At 35.9% G+C, this 19,489-nt stretch overlaps 1 protein-coding gene across 1 annotated transcript in view; it reads right to left on the reverse strand.

Annotated features, from left to right (window-relative positions):
- Positions 1–19,489, reverse strand: part of LOC141292250 (phospholipid-transporting ATPase ABCA3-like) — an 87,486-nt gene that overhangs the window by 17,157 nt on the left and 50,840 nt on the right. Inside the window, exons 11-23 of the mRNA XM_073824251.1 lie at positions 17,157–17,303; positions 16,907–17,036; positions 14,787–14,941; positions 13,269–13,424; positions 12,190–12,400; positions 10,041–10,191; positions 8,612–8,710; positions 6,377–6,575; positions 5,248–5,557; positions 4,900–5,173; positions 2,444–2,648; positions 2,063–2,282; positions 1,819–1,977 (exon numbers count right to left, since the gene is read on the reverse strand). Coding sequence (XP_073680352.1) covers positions 1,819–1,977; positions 2,063–2,282; positions 2,444–2,648; positions 4,900–5,173; positions 5,248–5,557; positions 6,377–6,575; positions 8,612–8,710; positions 10,041–10,191; positions 12,190–12,400; positions 13,269–13,424; positions 14,787–14,941; positions 16,907–17,036; positions 17,157–17,303 — 2,416 coding nt within the window. The remainder of the gene's footprint in view (positions 1–1,818; positions 1,978–2,062; positions 2,283–2,443; positions 2,649–4,899; positions 5,174–5,247; positions 5,558–6,376; positions 6,576–8,611; positions 8,711–10,040; positions 10,192–12,189; positions 12,401–13,268; positions 13,425–14,786; positions 14,942–16,906; positions 17,037–17,156; positions 17,304–19,489) is intronic.

Raw genomic sequence — 19,489 nt, forward strand, 5'->3', positions numbered from 1 at the left:
AAACCTGTTTAATGATATCAGATGTTTTCGCATTTGCAAATATTGTTTGTTAGTTTTTGCTTTTATATTATTATGTTAAAAATAAATAATATTTATTTTAAATAATAAAATATTTATATTTAGCAAAATAGATACATTCAAAATAAATCAAATCAAATGATCAATTAGTTAATTTTACAAAGGGACAATTTAAAAGTTAGAAAAAAACCATCTAATGGTATCAGATATGTTTTTGCATATGCAAATACTGTTTGTTTGATTTATTTTTGCACTGTTTGTATCTTTATACCTTTTTATGTTTAATATAAATAAATATTTATATTTATTTTTATATGAAATAAATAAATACTAAATATTTTTATTAAGTAATAAAATATTTATTTATATTTAGCAAAATAAATAAATTTACATAAATTAATAAATTAATAATTTTTACAAATGGAAAATTTATTTTATTTTTGCACTGTGTTTATTTTTATTTTAAATTATTATTTGTATAATTATTATTTTTATTTTTATATTTTTGTTAGATAAATAAATAAATAAACAATATTTATTTATATTTAGCTAAATAAATACATTTAAATAAATAAATAATATTTATTTAAAAATATATATATTTAGCAAAACAAAATAAATAAATACATTTTTTAAAAGGAAAGTTTTAAAAAGAAAAAAACTGATCTAATGGTATCATGTCTTTGCACATGCAAATATTGTTTGTTTGTTTATTTTTGCACCGTTCTATTTATTTATAGAAAAAATATATACATTTAAATAGTATTTTAATTTATATTTCACAACAAAAATATATGTAAATAAATAAATAAATATTTTTTAATAATATTTAAAATAATATTTCTTCTAAATAATTAAATGTTTATTTCTTAGTTAGCAAAATTAATAACTTTAAATAAACAAATAAATAAAAAAATTTCAAAGGAAATTTTACAAAGAAAAAAACTGATCTAATAGTTTCAGATGTTTTTTGCACATGCAAATATAATACTATTTTATTTTTGCCCTGTTTTTATTTGCTTACTTTCTACATAAAATATATATAAAAAATTTGTCTGTTTGTTTTTTTTTTTTTGCATACTGCGTGTTGTTTTGCACTGATTATTTTGATGTTTCCAATGCAAATTCTTTGGCAATACAAATGTTTGCCATACCAAACACTACTTGTCCCAACAATAAAGTGCACTATGAAACTGAAAGAAGTAGAAATGCAGTATAAAAGAGACTGAAGTGTAGGACTAAAGCACTGGTGCAGGAGGAAGAAACGTCAAGTGTTTATTTCAGCCAGACACTAATGACAGACGAGTGTTTGGATGTGCATGTGGAAACAACACACCCTCACTCTTAAACTTATGCAATACTGCGCTGATAAACACATGAAGTGTTCCTCTGTCCCGCTGACACCTGTCACAAACTGAATCCTTCAGTACCATCAACAGGCTGTCCGTACAGTCTAAACTTCCCCTGATCTCACCAGATTTACTGCACCTAAAACCCAAAGCAGCCAGCGCCCAGAGCTTTCATCTGAGCGCTCCAGACGTAAACAAGCCTTGAACAGGATGACAGATCCATCATCGATGCCATCCATTTTTAATAGTTAACCATCATATCTAACTATCCATCACATATAACAATCTTTCATTATATCTAACATCCATCATATCTAACCATCTATCTATTATAGCTAACCATCTATAAATAATTTCTAACCATCCATCCAATGTATCCAACATATATATATATCATAGGCTCATGATTTTCAGTGCAAGTGGTTTTACAGGGCGATTATCAAACACTCACTTTCGAGCTTGCAAAAGGCCTCGGCAAAGAAACTGGAGGTGCAGAAGGTGATGATTTCATAGTTCTGGTAGAACTCGCTGAAGGACATGCCTAAGCAGTAATTCGGGAAGATCAAGAAGATCTTATCCAGGAGGTGAGACAGGACCACCAGCTTCAGATCTGAGGGAAGACAACCACAAAAAAATGAATACACAGTCTAACAAGTATTGACATGCGAGTATGGACGCGAACACGTGCTTCTCACCAGGTATGGTCATGATGGTGACCGCGAGGAAGGTGGCCGTGCCGCTGAGGATGTTAAAGATAGTAAGGCGTGTGTAGGCAGTGGCAGCGGTGGAGAACAGAAAGCTGAGCAGGTACATGAGGGGAATCACTGCCCAGCCATACAGAAGCAGCAATAGCAAAACATCGACCAGGTGGTTTTCGGCCACAAATGCTTTCACTGAAAACAATCGGAAGACCACCTAGAAAAAACAAATCACCTTCATATATCCAGGTTTTCCAAATGACAGGTGTTGAGGGGGTTTTAGCTTATTTTAAAGCATCATACAGCACCCTTGCAACTGTGCTTGGGCTTCCAGATTAAGAACCGCAGACAGAACCTAGACAGTACATTTATACTGACCAGCATGAGCAGGCAGGGCAACAGGAAGTTGATGAGGTCCCACAGCAGGGCGGAGAACCAGAAGTTGGAGAGGTAGACCCCGCTGACCTGCTGCACATGCTTGGACTTCACGGATCGCTCAGACACCAGGAGCAGGGCAAAGGTGCTGGCTAATGACGCCATGCCGTACATGAGGTTTATGGCAATTGCGAAGCCTGTTTGACTCCTGTAGAGACAAAAATTAGGATGAAAGACCAACTAGGTGTTCCAAGTTAACTCCACCTAGGATTCTGGGTTTGTTTTAATGGATTTCTTCACTTTCTGATTATACACCCATGTCATCCAAGATGTTCATGTCTTTCTTTCTTCAGTCGAAAAGAAATTAAAGTTTTTGAGAAAAACATTCCATGATTTTTCTCCATATAGTGGACTTCAATGGTGGCCAATGGGTTGAAGGCCCAAAATACATTTTCAGTGCAGCTTCAAAGGGCTCTACACGATCCCAGCCAAGAAATAAGGGTCTTATCTAGCGAAATGATTGGTCATTGGTCAAAAAATAAAAATTGATATACATTAAGTAATCACATTAGAAAGATCACGCACAGTTAGTTCTTAGCCCATGTACTTTGGTTAAAAAAAGTAGGGTAGGGCCAAAAACTCTCAAAAATCTAATTTTCTCCAACTTCAAAATCGTCCAACATTGTTTCACCTTTTTTTTTGTAAAGGGCAATTGACTTTTTTTGCATGTTTGCTTTGTAAACACTGGGTTGGTACTTCTTCCTATGTCATGCATGATCTTTCCAACGTGATTATGTAATGAAGTCAAGTCAAGCTAGCGCAAGATAAGCATTTGTGGTTAAAAAGTAGGGCTGCCCCCTAATAGTTGACTAACCGTTAGTCAATGAGAAGAGGCTTAGTTGACCAAAATTTTATTAGTTGCTTATTTGCAGGAAAAAAAAAATCCACTGGAAGTGGCAAAGTCACACAGTCCGTGACAGACAGATCATTAATGGCTGGGCTATGTGGTAATATAGTACATCGGACAGGACATCCAAATGCTCATCATTCATTGACATCGGATATGGCTTTTCGTTTGAAATACGCAAATAGTAGCAACTTTACATGGCCGCTCAATCTAACATTAATATCTAATGTGCACTATTGAAGATCGGTGCAGTCACTTGCTCTTAAAATACTCCGGCATTTTTGGTAATACAGATAAAAGTAATACACTTTTGAATCTGTAAAGACTCTGTGTTTATTTGTGTGCACTCAGAATAACAACAAAACGTTGTGCTTTTGTAAAATAATTAAAGCAAACAGGATGTGCTTTCTGCCGTCTCGGTCTTTTTGAACTTGAGCGCGAAACTTCGAAACTCTGTGTATACTTGCCTTACAGACATGAAAATATATCTATAGAGAAACTTGCATACCGGCGCATCCACTATTGTGGAGATGACGAGTCAGTGTCATAAGAACAATGAAATGAAAGCACTAGTTTATCAATAAGTTATTCAAATGTTAATGCAGTCTCCTTGCTGTTTTTTCCTGACATTATTATATCTGCCGGTACGCTGAGGCAATTAAATGCTCATTATTATGATTTATATGGTTTATTAATAAACGTGCAACTAATAGTCGACTCGTATTTGAATAGCCAGTAGCAAATTCTTCAAATATGAAAATGTACTTAACAGGCTGTGAGCCAGATGCACCAGACTTTCTTTGCAAAGTTGGAATTGCCCCACTATAGTGTTCACAGCCACATTGTAGGCTACTCTCTCATGTTCAGGAAACAGTCCTCTGTAAAATGAGCTGCACAAACTAATATTTGTCCTGTTCTGGAACAGTGTTGTAAATTAACTTAACCACTGATTTCTAGTTGTGTACTCATTTGGAAGGCCAAACAACGTACTTTCACTTTCGAAATGAAACACACAGTGTCTCCACAACATTGCGGTGGCTACAACAATACTGCAGAATAAAAGTTTAGTCTTTTTCCTGGTGTTATGCAAATCTTCCCACACGTGACGTCGACATGTTGGGGTGTGTTTGAATGAGCTGTTTTAGGAAGGCGTGGCAGAGTCTTAACTTTTATAAAGAATATCTCTTTGGGTTTCAACTTTACAGATCTTACATATCCATAAAAAGTTTGTAACACTTCACTAGATAAGACCCTTATTCCTTGGCTGGGATTGTGTAGAGCACTTTGAAGCTGCATTGCATCTGCAATTTGGACCTTCAACCCATTGGCCACCATTGAAGTCCACAATATGGAGAAAAATCCCGGATCTTTTCCCTCAAAATCCTTAATTCCTTTTCAACTGAAGAAAGACATGAAATTTTGGATGACATGGGGGTGAGTAAATTATCAGGAAATTTTTATTCTGGAGTTGAACTAATCCTTTAAATTGATGTAGTGTCTTATCTTAAAATGAAAACATACAGTTCAAGAAATATTAAAAGTAATAACATACTCAGAAAGCTGGCTCTGGGCAGTCTCTGACATGTTACGGGGCATGGGGAAATTTCCAGTCTGGATGGAGGCGTCTGGTCCGGCTAGTAGCTTGAAGAGAGCATTGTCAACCAGCATGAGTGCCGTAGCGGGGGTGTGATAGCCCTGATTGTTGAAGTAGCCAATGACATCAGTTCTCTTCCTGGATCGGCTCCTGAAAGCCACGCCCACCACGCAGTGCTCGTTAAAAGCTCCACCCTCCCTTACTGCATTATAAAGCACGTACTCCGACAAATCTGATTAGAAAAATGACATGTTAGGATGTTGTTGAGACAGCTATTGCTTATTTATTTATTTGTTTGTTTATTACCTGTTATATTAGTGGCAGCTATGGCATTCTGGGAAGGCAGCTGTGCGGCGTAGATCTCAGCCAGGGCTGTAGTCAACGGCCCAGCGTGGGTGTCTACAGCTACAGGTACGCGAGTAGGGCCATACTGTTTTAGCGCTAGGCGTAGCTGGGGTGTAATTTGGCTCCCAGGAAGGGTACGAGCCACTACGAGGGCCAAGATGGTGAAAATGAGCGGCACCAGAAACTGAGCCACCATTACTTTCCAGTTGCGCCAGCTGTAGAGCGCCCTCTTTAGGAACATAGCATAGAACTGCTGCATATAGAGCCTGGCCTGAGGATGAAAATATGCAGAAAATACTTAATTATCTGTCTAAATAAATAAATGTAAAATATTTAGTAGATTTCTTTTTGACATGAAATGTGATGCTGGAGACTGGAGTAATGTTGCTGAAAATTCAGCTTTGCATCACAGGAATAAAATACATTTTAAAATATAAAAATAGTAAACAGTTTTTGATCAAATAAATGCAGCCTTGGTGGGCACAAGACTTTCAAAAAAAAATAAAAATAAACTTATTTGCCCAAACAGTATTGGCAAAACATTATTATAACATGATTTCCCCCCAACTAAATAAAAGAAAAAATAACTATAAAACTACACAAAACAAATACATGAAAACAATTAAACATAAATATATTTCTTTACTTTATGAAAAAAAAGTAAATTAATAAATACAAACCAGCTAATCCCTACTGAGAAATAGCTTAATTTAGGCTAGATCTGCACTTGCAACCCCGTTAGCCATACTGGCATCTTAATTTTTTTATTATAATGTTAAAATTACGAAATAAAAAAAAATCTAATTATATATATATATATATATAAATACTGACTTACAGTGGCATTTGCAGGTCCTAGAGAAATAATATAGAAATGATATACTAAATATACATGATAATATTTATGACTATGTGAATAGTGCTTGTCTAGACAAGTCATAGTCAGGATATGAAGTCAAAAGAGTCTCTATAATATTCTGAATCTTTCAATCAGTCAGTAGGGTTTTTCTTCAACTGTTTTAGGTTGACTACTTAGAAAAGTAATAGCACCTAATTTCTAAAATATGTGAAAAGCGCTGAAGTCACTGACCCCAGTGTTGAGTTTGATGTTAGAGCCATCCTCTGAGATCATCGTGCCACTGTCGGTGAAGTCCGTCACATCCGTCATGCCGCTGATGCTGCTGGAGTCGTCCATGGTCCAGTCATGTGACCGCCGTTCATGCTGGTACTGCAGAGCCGGAAGCTGAATGGCCTGAATATCCAGACTGGAGTCCACGAGCTTCCCGACCCTGAGAGTACGAGCACAAAGAAACGAACGCTTACATAAAAGATGACACATACATGAGGATCTGCATGAAAAAAGTTACTGGGACACAGCTGGGCGACCATTGTCGAACGTCCTACACACAAGTGCTTATGTAAAATGTAGAAGGGTTTAAAGAAACGACAGTGAACAAGAGACAGCATTGAACCTGTCAATCTGCACTCCGTCCTACAGATAATGGCTGTTTAAAGTAGGACACAGCTCTCCAAAACCATTACGAAAAACGTTGTGGAAAGCAAAAAGGAGCGGTGGTTTAAAAGGTTCTTGGGAAATAGCACACTAGGCACTGAGCATGTTTCAGCAGGGTGTGTTTTCAGAGCATAGGTCTGTAATTTAGTCCGGCAAAATCACACTTCTCAGTTCCCCGTAGGGTTGAGAAGTCCTCCAAATCAATTCAGTTGCTTAAGACTTTTCTGAATGAGCATTTAAAATCGGTGGCATGATTTGCAAGCCTGGAGCACAAAACCAGTCTTAAGTAGCACAGGTATATTTGTAGCTTGTAAGTTTCTTGTAATGAATGGACTGCAGCCTAGGGCACAGGTTTTCAAACCTGTCTAAAATAGGTCACCAGGATGATGGATGTAATGTAAGTTACAATGAAAATAAAATGTGCTGTCATAAAAATAAAATACAATCACTGTCTGTATATGAAAGGTATATAATGGAAAATATATCTGACTTAACTAATTAACAGATTTAAAACAGATGTCGCTGCGCAAACAAGTTCACGAAAAGGAAACCGAGAACCGAATTGACCGGATTGCTTTATTTTACAAAAGCACAAACGTTGTGTTTTTACTGTGACTGTGCAGAAATAAAAGTAATTATGTCCTAAGAGTGTGCCCATACATATGTGTTTCAAATTTGGTGAAAATATCTCATTTTGTTTTAGTTACAGACATTTTTATATATGAAAAGAGAAAAAAAATAGAGCATTTTACTACCAAATTCAAAATGGTCAACACCCAAAATGGCTGACATGGGGAAATTGGGCCATTCGACTCAGCATGATGCACCAATTTTTGGCCAAACCATTCAGAAGTTATAAGCAAAAATAGCCATTTTTCATATATCCTGACCACTAGGTGGCGCTGTGCCGAAACACTGCAGGAAGCCTCAGGTCATGCTTGTTATAACACACACCAAATTTGGTCTCAATACGCTAAACCGTTGCGGAGATATAGCCTCACATCCATTTTTGCGTGCTTTTCATAGAATTCGTTTGTGCGTTATTCGAGAACGGTTTGACTAATCAACTTGAATTTCATAACTTTTTGCCAGCATGGTCTGAAGATGATCTGTGCCAATTTTGGTGAAAAACAGACAAACCGTCTAGGACAAGTTAGGAAAAAGTAGGTTTTACAAACTATTAAAAATAGAAAACAAAATAAACCTTAGCCAAGGATTCAGAGATTTTGATTCTGTGCCTTACGGTTCGGAAGTTCTTAGCATAAACATGAGTGAAACTTTGGACAACTGGTGGTGCTAGAGAGTTTAAGTTAGAGACTCCAAATTTCCTATGGTGACAGTTCAGACTGTACTCTATCAGAGTGCCAAATTTTTCAACTTTCCCTCAAGCATTTCTATGGGCTGGTATAGAAGAAGTGGTGGAAGAAACGGAAGAGGAAGAAGAATGCCAACAGATACAATAGGTGCCTTCACACCTTCTGTGCTTGGCCCCTAATAATACAGCTAGGAAAAAATAAAGCTCTGTGGAATTAGGTTAAAAAATTAGCCACTTGCAGACTTCAAATTCATTCAAATACATAAAATTAAACAGTGTTAACCTGTTTGCACACACTTTAAGAGGAGCTTGATGCTTGTAGAACTTCTAGCAACTTTATTTAATAAAATAGGAGTAAGAAATAGGAGTAAGGAGGAGTTTTTGCTGCACAGATTTGATCAGCAGCAGATTTTATAGTTGGCTATACAGCCAACTAATTTAGAACAAAATATCTTTAGAGATTCTTCATTTTTTGTGGTGGTCCAGTGGTCAAATACCTGAGAAAAACCTCCTCCATGGTGGTAACGGATGCTCCATAGCTGGCAATGCCCAACTCGTCTCGATTCATCTCCAGCTCAGCAAACAGCAGCTCAAACCTGAGGAGAAACACCAGATCTAAACTCAAACCTGAACATGCATGAAAATCAATAACTGCTCAGACGACTTCTGCCAAATCCATTCACATTTGTTCATTTTTATTTCATTTTTCATCAGCTCAACAAAATGTCCCTCAAAATTTGTATGAAGTACCTCTAACTAGAAAAGATATTATTAATAAGCTATAGTCAAACCAAAACCTTCAACATTTCTCACATTTTGAGGAGAACTATTTCTTTTAAGACATGCTTTTAGGATGTTTTTCTCTCACTGGTGGCATTTTAGACAGTCTGTGAGGAGAAATGCATGTGTCTGATGAACAGAGCAGACTGTTGTTGAGACCTTCACTAAAAAAAACAGATCAATGGGTAAATTTAGTCCGTCTGTTGCTACGGCAGCTCACAAGAACCAGATCTAAGATATCTGGATACGTCAAACCATTTTTCATTATATTATTGTCTCTTGTAAGACTTTGTGCAATCAAGGTTATTGATATTCAAATTCCAAAAGTTTTCACCCCTCGGCGCTTATTGCATCGTTTTCTCTTTCTAGAGCATCAGTGAGTGTTTGAACCTTCTGTAATAGTTGCATATGAGTCCCTCATTTGTTCTCAGTGTGAAAAGATGGATCTCAAAATCATACAGTCATCGTTGGAAAGGGTTCGTTCAACCACACAAAAATGCTGGAAAACCAAAGAATTTGTGGGACCTGAAGGATTTTTCTAAAGAACAGCGGGCAGTTTAACTGTTCAGGACAAACAAGGGATTCATGAACAACTATCAGTAAACAAACTAACAAAAACACATCTGTGGATTATTTAGGTAACAACACAGTATTAAGAATTAATTGTATGTATACTTTTGAACAGGGTCATTTTTTATAAATTCAACTATTATTTTCTCTTGTGGACTACATGAAAACATCTTTCATGTGAAATATCTTATTTAGGTCAGTACTGAATAAAAAATAACATGCATTTTGTATGATCCCTCTTATTTTGGTCAAATAAACATTTGATCTCAACTGTGCATGCAGTGAATAACTGGATGACCAACTACTTTTACCAAATGTACACTGCATGAAATCATATCCCACAATGCAGTGTACCTGACTTGACTCATTATTTAATCAGACACAAAACTAAACTAAAAATGCAAAATAAGTCTTAGTTTCTGAAATAACAGCATGCTACTTGCTGTATTAAACGTGCAACATAATTAAAGTGATACTGCTTACTACTGTTAGAAATGCACTGTATAGAAGTTTTACTATTTAAAAACAGTGCACAATACACTATATAGCAGATATGTAATGTTAGTATTGTCTTACCGGCTGGTGCTCTCTTTAGGCAGTATGTACGAGAGTTCAGCGCCTGCACTGCTCTCTAGAGTGGCATCAGGCACATACATGTGAACTAGACGGGTGATCTCTGACACGTTACAAAACGCATCTTTAACTATAACCATGTGGTAACCAGCACCTGTGGGGAAAAAAACAAAAACAAGATTAAATCAGAAAAATATTTTTCGGCACTACTAGCTAGAAGCAAAATCCTGGAGCAAAACACTACTTTTAAAGGGGTCATGAACTGAATTTTTTAAAAATGATTTTATAATGTTCTCTCAGTTCCACTTATCATTTTTACATCCAAAAACATCAGAATTTAGCAGTAATGGGCTATTTTGTGTCCTGCTTTTGACCTTCTCCGCAGAACAACCTGTTTTTATAGGCGAGGTGCTTTCAAGTAAATGGAAGTACAGTTTTGCAAATTAAAATGTGATGTACCCTGAAAACAACATGGGTTATTTAGGTTAAAAGCGTATCAATATTCTGTACCAGTGTTGAGGGTAACGCATTACAAGTAACGCAAGTTAGGTAATAATATTACTTTTTCCAAGTAACTAGTAAAGTAACTCATTGCTTTTTAATTGACAAGAAAATATCCGAGTTACTTTTTCAAACTAACGCCAGTTCCCCCCTCCATTTATTGATCAAAAGCTGTCCTGTCCCCATGTTGAGAGAAATTGTGAGTAAGATGTTACTTTAGTTCTAGAATAAATGTGAATTAACACACATTGCATTTATTCATCTCACTTACTAAAAAAACAGATACAGTATTCCTCAAAATAAATAAAAACAGTCAAATTCAACGCAGACCTGCAATAATTAAATATGTTAAAGGGATGGTTCGGAGTAGAATTGACTTCATTGCTATGCACTCCGAAGCCCATGTAAATACCCCATCCGAAGTTTTTTTTTACCTTAGTCAAACATTTATGGAGATATTAGAGTTTTTCGAATTGCTTGTTACAGGAGTGAATGGTACATGTGATGTATCTCGTAAATTGCACCACTAAACGTGCAAGTAATCTTACCAAACTTGTACAGTAGTGTTAATAGGTTATGTACTCACAAAACGCTGCATCAGAACATTTGTAAGTCCACCATGAGTGTTTTAAAAACACGTTTTACCCGAGAACTACTAGTCTCAAAAACTACAAATGGCGAAACGTCGACGTCACTTCCCCGGTTTGAAAAAAGCACGTAAAAGTCCTCCTACAAGTTGACATGCACACAGATGTAGTAGGAGGACTTTTACGTGCTTTTTTCAAACCAGGGAAGTGACGTCGACTTGTAGTTTCTGAGACTAGTAGTTCTCGGCTAAAACGTGTTTTTAAAACACTCATGGTGGACTTACAAATGTTCTGATGCAGCGTTTTTTGAGTACATAACCTATTAACACTACTGTACAAGTTTGGTAAGATTACTTGCACGTTTAGTGGTGCAATTTACGAGATACATCACATGTACCATTCACCCCTGTAACAAGCAATTCGAAAAACTCTAATATCTCCATAAATGTTCGACTAAGGTAAAAAAAACTTCGGATGGGGTATTTACATGGGCTTCGGAGTGCATAGCAATGAAGTCAATTCTACTCCGAACCATCGCTTTAAATAATACAATATATCCTTTATGTATTTAATCCCATTTTATTAACCAATGTCTTTGCTGCCGACCTTCGATGATCTAATTCATCTAATTCATACTAATAAGCAAAAATGACTCTAACATTGATAATCTAACATTTGTTTTCCTTTTTTTTATTGCTGAAGAGTTGACATTTTTTCTTCTGCGGTCTACTGAACAGACGTGAATTTACTTTTCTCTAAGCCTGGGGCTTTTGATGTAAAAAGGCTTTTACATTAGCCAAAAATAGAACTTTATATATTAAAAACAAACAAACAAGCCCTGCCCAGATTTAAAAAGTAACGTAAAAGTAATGTAACGCATTACTTTCCATATAAAGTAACTAAGTAACGCAATTAGTTACTTTTTTAGGGAGTAACTCAATATTGTAATGCATTACTTTTAAAAGTAACTTTCCCCAACACTGTTCTGTACATATCATACTGACTAAAGACAATAGAAATATAATGTAAAATTATCCTGTGTTATGATCTTGCAGCACTCTCACCGTATTTGTTCTTGAGGAAAAGCGGCGAGCCACAACACTGAAGCTCTCCGCTAGCCATGATAGCGATCCGATCTCCCAGCAGGTCGGCCTCGTCCATGAAGTGCGTGGTGAGCAGGATGGTGCGGCCGCGCTTTTCGCCTTGCAGCAGGTCCCAGGTGGCCCGGCGGGCTGAGGGGTCCATTCCGGAGGTGGGCTCGTCCAACATCACCACCTACAGCAAAATTAATGAATGCACATGGGCTGTGTTTGCATGGGAAACCTTTACTTACTGATGGAAAATCCAACACGGAAATGACATAAAATGTAGTTTAAAGGAGTAGTTCACTTTCATCTTCAGACATAAGACTCTCACTCTTAAGACTCTTAATACTTAAGACTCTTAATACTGTAAGGTTGCTTTGACACTTGTACTTGAACTTGTATTGTAAAAAGCGCTGTATAAATATGTTCTAATATGTTCTAACATAAGACAATTATGTTTTTTGAGGAAAACATTTCAGGATTTCTCTCCATATAATGGACTTCTATGGTGCCCCCAAGTTTAACTTCCAAAATGCAGCTTTTATAGGGCTCTAAATGATCCCAGCAAGATGAGGCAAGATGAGCATCAGAGGATAAAAAGTATATGAAGTATATATTTTTAGAAAATAACAGATCATTTTGCTAGATAAGACCCTTCTTTCCTCGGCTGAGATCATTTAGAGCCTTTTAAAGCAGCATTTTGGAAGTTCAAACTCGGGGCACCATAGAAGTCCATTATATGGAGAGAAATCCTGCAAAGTTTTCCTCAAAAAACATAATTTCCTTATGACTAACAGATCGTTTTGCTAGATAAGACCCTTCTTTCCTCGGCTGGGATCATTTAGAACCATTTAAAGCTGCATTTTGAAAGTTCAAACTCGGGGGCACCATAGAAGTCCATTATATGGAGAGAAATCCTGAAATGTTTTCATCAAAAAACATAATTTCCTTACAACTGAAGAAAGACATGAACATCTTGGATGACAAGGGGGTGAGTACATTACCTCTAAACTTTTGTTCTGAAAGTGAACTACTCCTTTAAATAAAGCTTGTCTGACCTTTGAGTCTCCAATCAAGGCAATGCCGATGGAAAGCTTCCTCTTCATGCCTCCAGAGAGAGTTTTGGATCGCGAATGATGCTTATCCTCCAAATTCAGGATCCGAAGGATGCGGTCCACCTCACCAGGGATCTTTTCGCGAGGATAACCCTTCAGCTGAGCAGAAGAAACAAGACAACAGATCCATCTCAATGCTGAATACAGTGCAAATCCCATTCATTTGCTCATAATCACTTAAAAACTATTAAAAACAGGCTTATTGTGAGCTACAAGGTTTTTAATCGATGGAATATACTTTTGTTGAAGCAATTAGCACACATTATTTTAACTTATTAACTTAGTAATCATGTTTAGCAGCTGAATTTCAGGTGAAAAATTATATTATCTGAGATTCTGCAGAGAAATCAACCAGTCAGAGAATCTGAAGTAGCAAATCACACCAAAAAAAAAAAACACACTTTATCCCATTAAGAGCTATAAATGGCATAATCATGCCTGTTTCTTAACGCTCTCAAACTACTTCAAATGTTCGAATATTTATTTGTATATGCATATTTTGCAATAAGCCTAAAATATATATTTTTTCTCTCTCTTGTTATCAATTTTAAGTGTATTGTTTATTATATTTCAATTTTTTATATATATTTTGATTCACCAAAGCATTAAAAACAACTTTTGGTACTTAGAACAAAGTAAACTTTAACTGAAGTAAATATGTAAAAACATATTTAAAAAAAATATTTTTAAAAATACTTATTTTTTGCCAAGGCAACATTATTTAGTTTAACTTGATGTATTAAAATAACTAAAACTGAAATAGAAAGAAAGAAAGAAAGAAAGAAAGAAAGAAAGAAAGAAAGAAAGAAAGAAAGAAAGAAAGAAAGAAAGAAAGAAAGAAAGAAAGAAAGAAAGAAAGAAAGAAAGAACAAATAAAAGCTTTTGAATGGTATAGTGAATATTGTTACAAAAACTTTGGATCTTTCGATTCATCAAAGAATTCTGAAAAAAAAGTACAACTGTCAACAAAAAGTCAACTGTTTTAAATATTGATAATAATAATAATAATAATAAAATGTTTCTCGAGCAGCAAATCAACATCTTAGAATGATTTCTGAAGGATCGTGTGACACTGAAGTCTGGAGTAATGAAGCTGAAAATTTAGCTTTGATTACAGAAATAAATTACATTTAAAAATGTATTTAAATAGAAAACAGTTATTTTAAATAGTAAAAATATTTCACAATTTTATTGTATTTGCTGTACTTTAGATCAAATAAATGCAGGCTTGATGAGCAGAAGAGACTTTTTTAAAAACATTACAAATCTTACTGTTCAAAAACTTTTGACTGGTAGCAAAAGTCACTAATAATGTTGTTGAAAATCCTGTTGAAATCCACTCTATTACAAGAAAAGTTAATTTAAAATAAGACAATGTAGGACATTTGAAGAGAAAAATAGATAACATATATCATGATCACAGAGTTAGGTGTTTTATAGACGTCCTCGATCAGCATCTACCTGTGTGTAGAAGAGCAGATGCTCTCGGACGGTGAGGTTGTCGAAGAGCACATCGTGCTGCGGACACAGTCCCAGGCTGCGGCGGATCAAAGCCATATCCTGACATATGTCGTAACCATTAATATACGCACGACCACTGCTGGGTGGGAAAAGGCCTGGGAATGAAAAGAAAAAGAGAGTTCAAATGGTGTAAAGAAGTGATAAACTCTGACTGACCTCCATTATCACTGTTTACAGTTACAGCTGAATCAATGGTGTAGCTTCTAGCTATAAGAGATAACATCTAGCTTTATTTAGAAAGAAAGAATGTGTGCAATCAGAGAGTCGTATTTAAGTAATACATTTATCTATAGAAGACAATATAGATATGATTCAAATGAATCAAGTGAGTCATTTATTAAACCAGTTCATTCAAATGAACCATTCAAATGAACTGACTCGTTGAAATGACTCACATTTCCTACAGCATTTTGAGAGGGATGGTCACACTTCTTTATACATAAAACTATAGTGGTGTGAAAAAGTGTTTTTTTTTTTTTTTTTGCATGTTTATCACACTTTAATGTTTCAGATCATCAAACAAATTTAAATGTTAATCAAAGATAACAAGTAAACACAACATGCAGTTTTTGAATGTTTTTTTATTATGAAGGGGAAACAAAATCCAAACCCACATGGCCCTGTGTGAAAAAGTGTTTGCCCCCTAAACTTAATAACTGGTTGGGCCACTCTTAGCAGCAACAATTGCAATCAAGTGTTTGCAGTAACTTGTCTGTTACAGCGCTGTGCAGGAATTTTGGCCCACTCATCTTGACAGAATTGTTGTATTTCAGACACACTGGAGGGTTTTCGAGCACGAACCACCTTTTTAAGGTCATGCCACAGCATCTCAACAGGATTTAGGTCAGGACTTTAACTAGGCCACTCCAAAGTCTTCATTTTGTTTTTCTTCAGCCATTCAGAGGTGGATTTGCTGGTGTGTTTTGGATCATTGTCCTGCTGCAGAACCCAAGTTCGCTTCAGCTTGAGGTCACGAACAGATGGCTGGACATTGTCCTTCAGGATTTTTTGGTAGACAACAGAATTCATGGCTCCATTTATCACAGCAAGTCTTCCAGGTCCAGAAGCAGCAAAACAGCCCCAGACCATCGCACTACCACCACCATATTTTACTGTTGGTACGATGTTAATTTTCTGAAATGCTGTGTTACTTTTACACCAGATGTAATGGGACACACACCTTCCAAAAAGTTAAACTTTTGTCTCATCAGTCCACAGAGTATTTTCCCAAAAGTCTTGCGGATCATCACGATGTTTTCTGGCAAAACTGAGATGAGCCTTTATGTTCTTTTTGCTCAGCAGCGGTTTTCGTCTTGAAAGTCTGCCATGCAGGCCATTATTGTCCAGTCTCTTTCTTATGGTGGAGTCATGAACACAGATCTTAACTGAGGCAAGATAGGCCTGCAGTTCCTTAGATGCTTTTGTGGGGTCTTTTGTGACCTCTTGGATGAGTCGTCGCTGCGTTCTTGGGGTAATTTTAGTCGGCCAGCCACTCCAGGGAAGGTTCACCACTGTTCCATGCTTTCATGTTTCATTTGTGGATAATGGCTCTCACTGTGGTTCGCTGGAGTCTCAAAGCTTTAGAAATGGCTTCATAACCTTATCCAGGCTGATAGATCTCAATTACTTTCTTTCTCATTTGTCCCTGAATTTCTTTGGATCTCAACATGATGTGTAGCTTTTGAGGATCCTTTTGTCTACTTCAGTTTGTTAGGCAGGCAGGTCCTATTTAAGTGATTTCTTGATTGCAAACAGGTGTGGCAGTAATCAGGCCTGGCTGTGGCTAGAGAAACTCAACTCAGGTGTGATAAACCACAGTTATGTTTTTCACACAGGGCCATGTGGGTTTGGATTTTGTTTTCCCTTCATAAAAACCCCTTCATTTAAAAACTGCATGTTGTGTTTACTTGTGTTATCTTTGATTCATATTTACATTTGTTTGATGATCTGAAACATTAAAAAGTGTGACAAACATGCAAAAAAAAAAAATAATAATAATCTGGAAGGGGGCCAACACTTTTTCACACTACTGTACACTGTCGTGTTTATATAACTCTCACCTGTCAGCATTGATAGCGTGGTGGTCTTGCCCGCTCCGTTGTGACCCAGCAGGACAGTGATCTGCCCTTCGAACATGTTGAGCGTTAAATCCCTCACTGCCTCCTTGGTCTTATTTCCCACTTTGAACACCTGCGACAGAAGGATCCAACAGTTTCTACAGGTGATCCATGTCTCTGTCACACTGGCCTTGCACACACAGAGTCTACCGTCTGTCCCGTATGAATCTAATTTACTTAATTGATCTAATACCTTTGCCAAACGTTTGATCTTGACCCCTGAGACCAGTCCAGCTGGCTCCTCTTCGATGTATTCACCCTTCGACACCTTCTCGGCCTCTTCCTCTTCTTCCTTTTCCTTCAGCAGGGCCACACGAGGGCTGCTGCACCAGTATGAGGGCTGAGAGCAGATGAGGAGGAGAAAAATATTAGAAAAACACAACCATAACATGAAACCACAATGGATAAATGTCCCCTGTTGGTGTTATAAACATTCACATAATGTTCTTTCTCATAAATGTAAATGAGCAAAAAGATCCGTTCACGTTAAAGACAATAATTATAAGATGATGATAACTATATTAGTGGATTCCGGTCCACGGTCAATGTTTTTATCATTCATCAGCTACAAAATAATATTCTGAAAGTGATTCCAATGATTTTGTTCGTCTTTGTCGTTATCGTTATAGTTTTGGTGTGGAGTCCTATATACACTTATAGGGATAGTTCATCCAAAAATGTAAATTCTATCATTAATTACTCACCCTCATGTCGTTCCAAACCTGTAAGACCTTCATCTTCAGAACACAAATTAAGATATTTTTGATGAAATCCTAGAGCTTTCTGATCATGCATAAACAGCAACAGCACTACCATGTTCAAGGGCCAGAAAGGTAGCAAGGACATTGATAAAATTGTCCATGTGACACCATTGTTTCAACCATAATGCTATGAAGCTACGAGAATACTTTGTATGACAAATACTAACACAGAAAAGAAGAAATTATTAAATAAAGTTGTCATTTTTGTTTACTTTACACAAAAAGTATTCTTGTAGCTTTATAAAATTACGGTTGAACCACTGATGTCACATGGACTACTTTAACAATGTCCTTACTACCTTTCTGGGCCTTGAACGTGTCAGTTGGGTTGCTGTCTATGCAGGGTCAGAAAGTATAAAAAAAAAAAAAAATGGGCAAAATAATTATGGAACACTACAAAACCAGTCGAAAGTTTTCAAACCGTATGATATTTTTAAGTTGTTTTTTTTTTTAAGAAGTCTCTTCTGCTCACCAAGCCTGCATTTATTTGATCCAAAATACAGCAAAATCATTAATATTGTGAAATATTTTACTATTTAAAATCTCTTTTCTACTTGAATATATTTTAAAATTTAATTTATTCCTTTGAGTTAAATGCTGAATTTTTAGCATCATTACTCCAGTCTCATAATCCTTCAGAAATCATTCTAATATTTTGACACGTGACAAATACTGACACGGGAAAGAAGAAATTATTGAATAAAGTCGTTATTCTTGTTTTCTTGTAACTTAATAAAATTACGGTTAAACCACTGATGTCACGTGGAATATTTTAATGATGTCCTTACTACCTTTCTGGGCCTTCAACATGTCCGTTGCATTGCTGTCTATGCAGGGTCAGAACGTTTTTTAAAAATAAATGGGCAAAATAATTTTGGAACCTACAATACCAGTCAAAAGTTTTTGAACAGTATAATTTATTATGTTTTTTTAAAGAAGTCTCTTCTGCTCACCAAGCCTGCATTTATTTGATCCAAAGTACTGCAAAAACAGTAAAATTGAGCAATTTTTACTATTTAAAATAACTCTTTTCTACTTAAATATATTTTAAAATGTAATTTACTCCTCCAAGTTAAATGCTGAATTTTTTGCATCATTACTCCAGTCTCATAATCCTTCAGACATCATTCTAATATTTTGACACGTGACAAATACTGACACGGAAAAGAAGAAATTATTGAATAAAGTCATTATTTCTGTTTTCTTTGCTCACAAAATGTATTCTTGTAGCTTTATAAAATTACAGTTGACCCACTGTCACATGGACTACTTCATCAATGTCCTTACTACCTTTCTGGGCCTTAAATGTGTCAGTTGCATTGCCGTCTATGCAGAGCTAGAAAGTTTTTGAAAAATAAATGGGCAAAATAATTTAGGAACCTACAATACCAGTCAAAAGTTTGTGAACAGAAATTTTTTTAAATGTTTTTTTAAAGAAATCTCTTCTTTAGACTATTTTATCAATGTCCTTACTACCTTTCTGGGTCTTGAACGTGTCAGTTGTGTTGCCGTCTATGCAGGGTCAGAAAACTATTGGATTTATCAAAAATATCTTAATTGTGTTACAAAGATAAACAAAGGTCTTACAGGTTTGGAACTACATGAGTAATTAATGACAGAATGTTCATTTTTGGGTGAACTATCTCTTTAAATTTAGAATGATTTTTAAAACTTTATCTTTATAGTTAATGTTGTCCTTAGTTCACTTGACCAATTGAGCCAGTTTCATAAATTTATGATTGTGTGGATCGGAAAAATAAACAAA

The sequence above is a fragment of the Garra rufa genome, chromosome 19 (genome assembly GCF_049309525.1).
Source record: "Garra rufa chromosome 19, GarRuf1.0, whole genome shotgun sequence".
In the NCBI taxonomy this organism is placed as follows: Eukaryota; Metazoa; Chordata; class Actinopteri; order Cypriniformes; family Cyprinidae; genus Garra; species Garra rufa.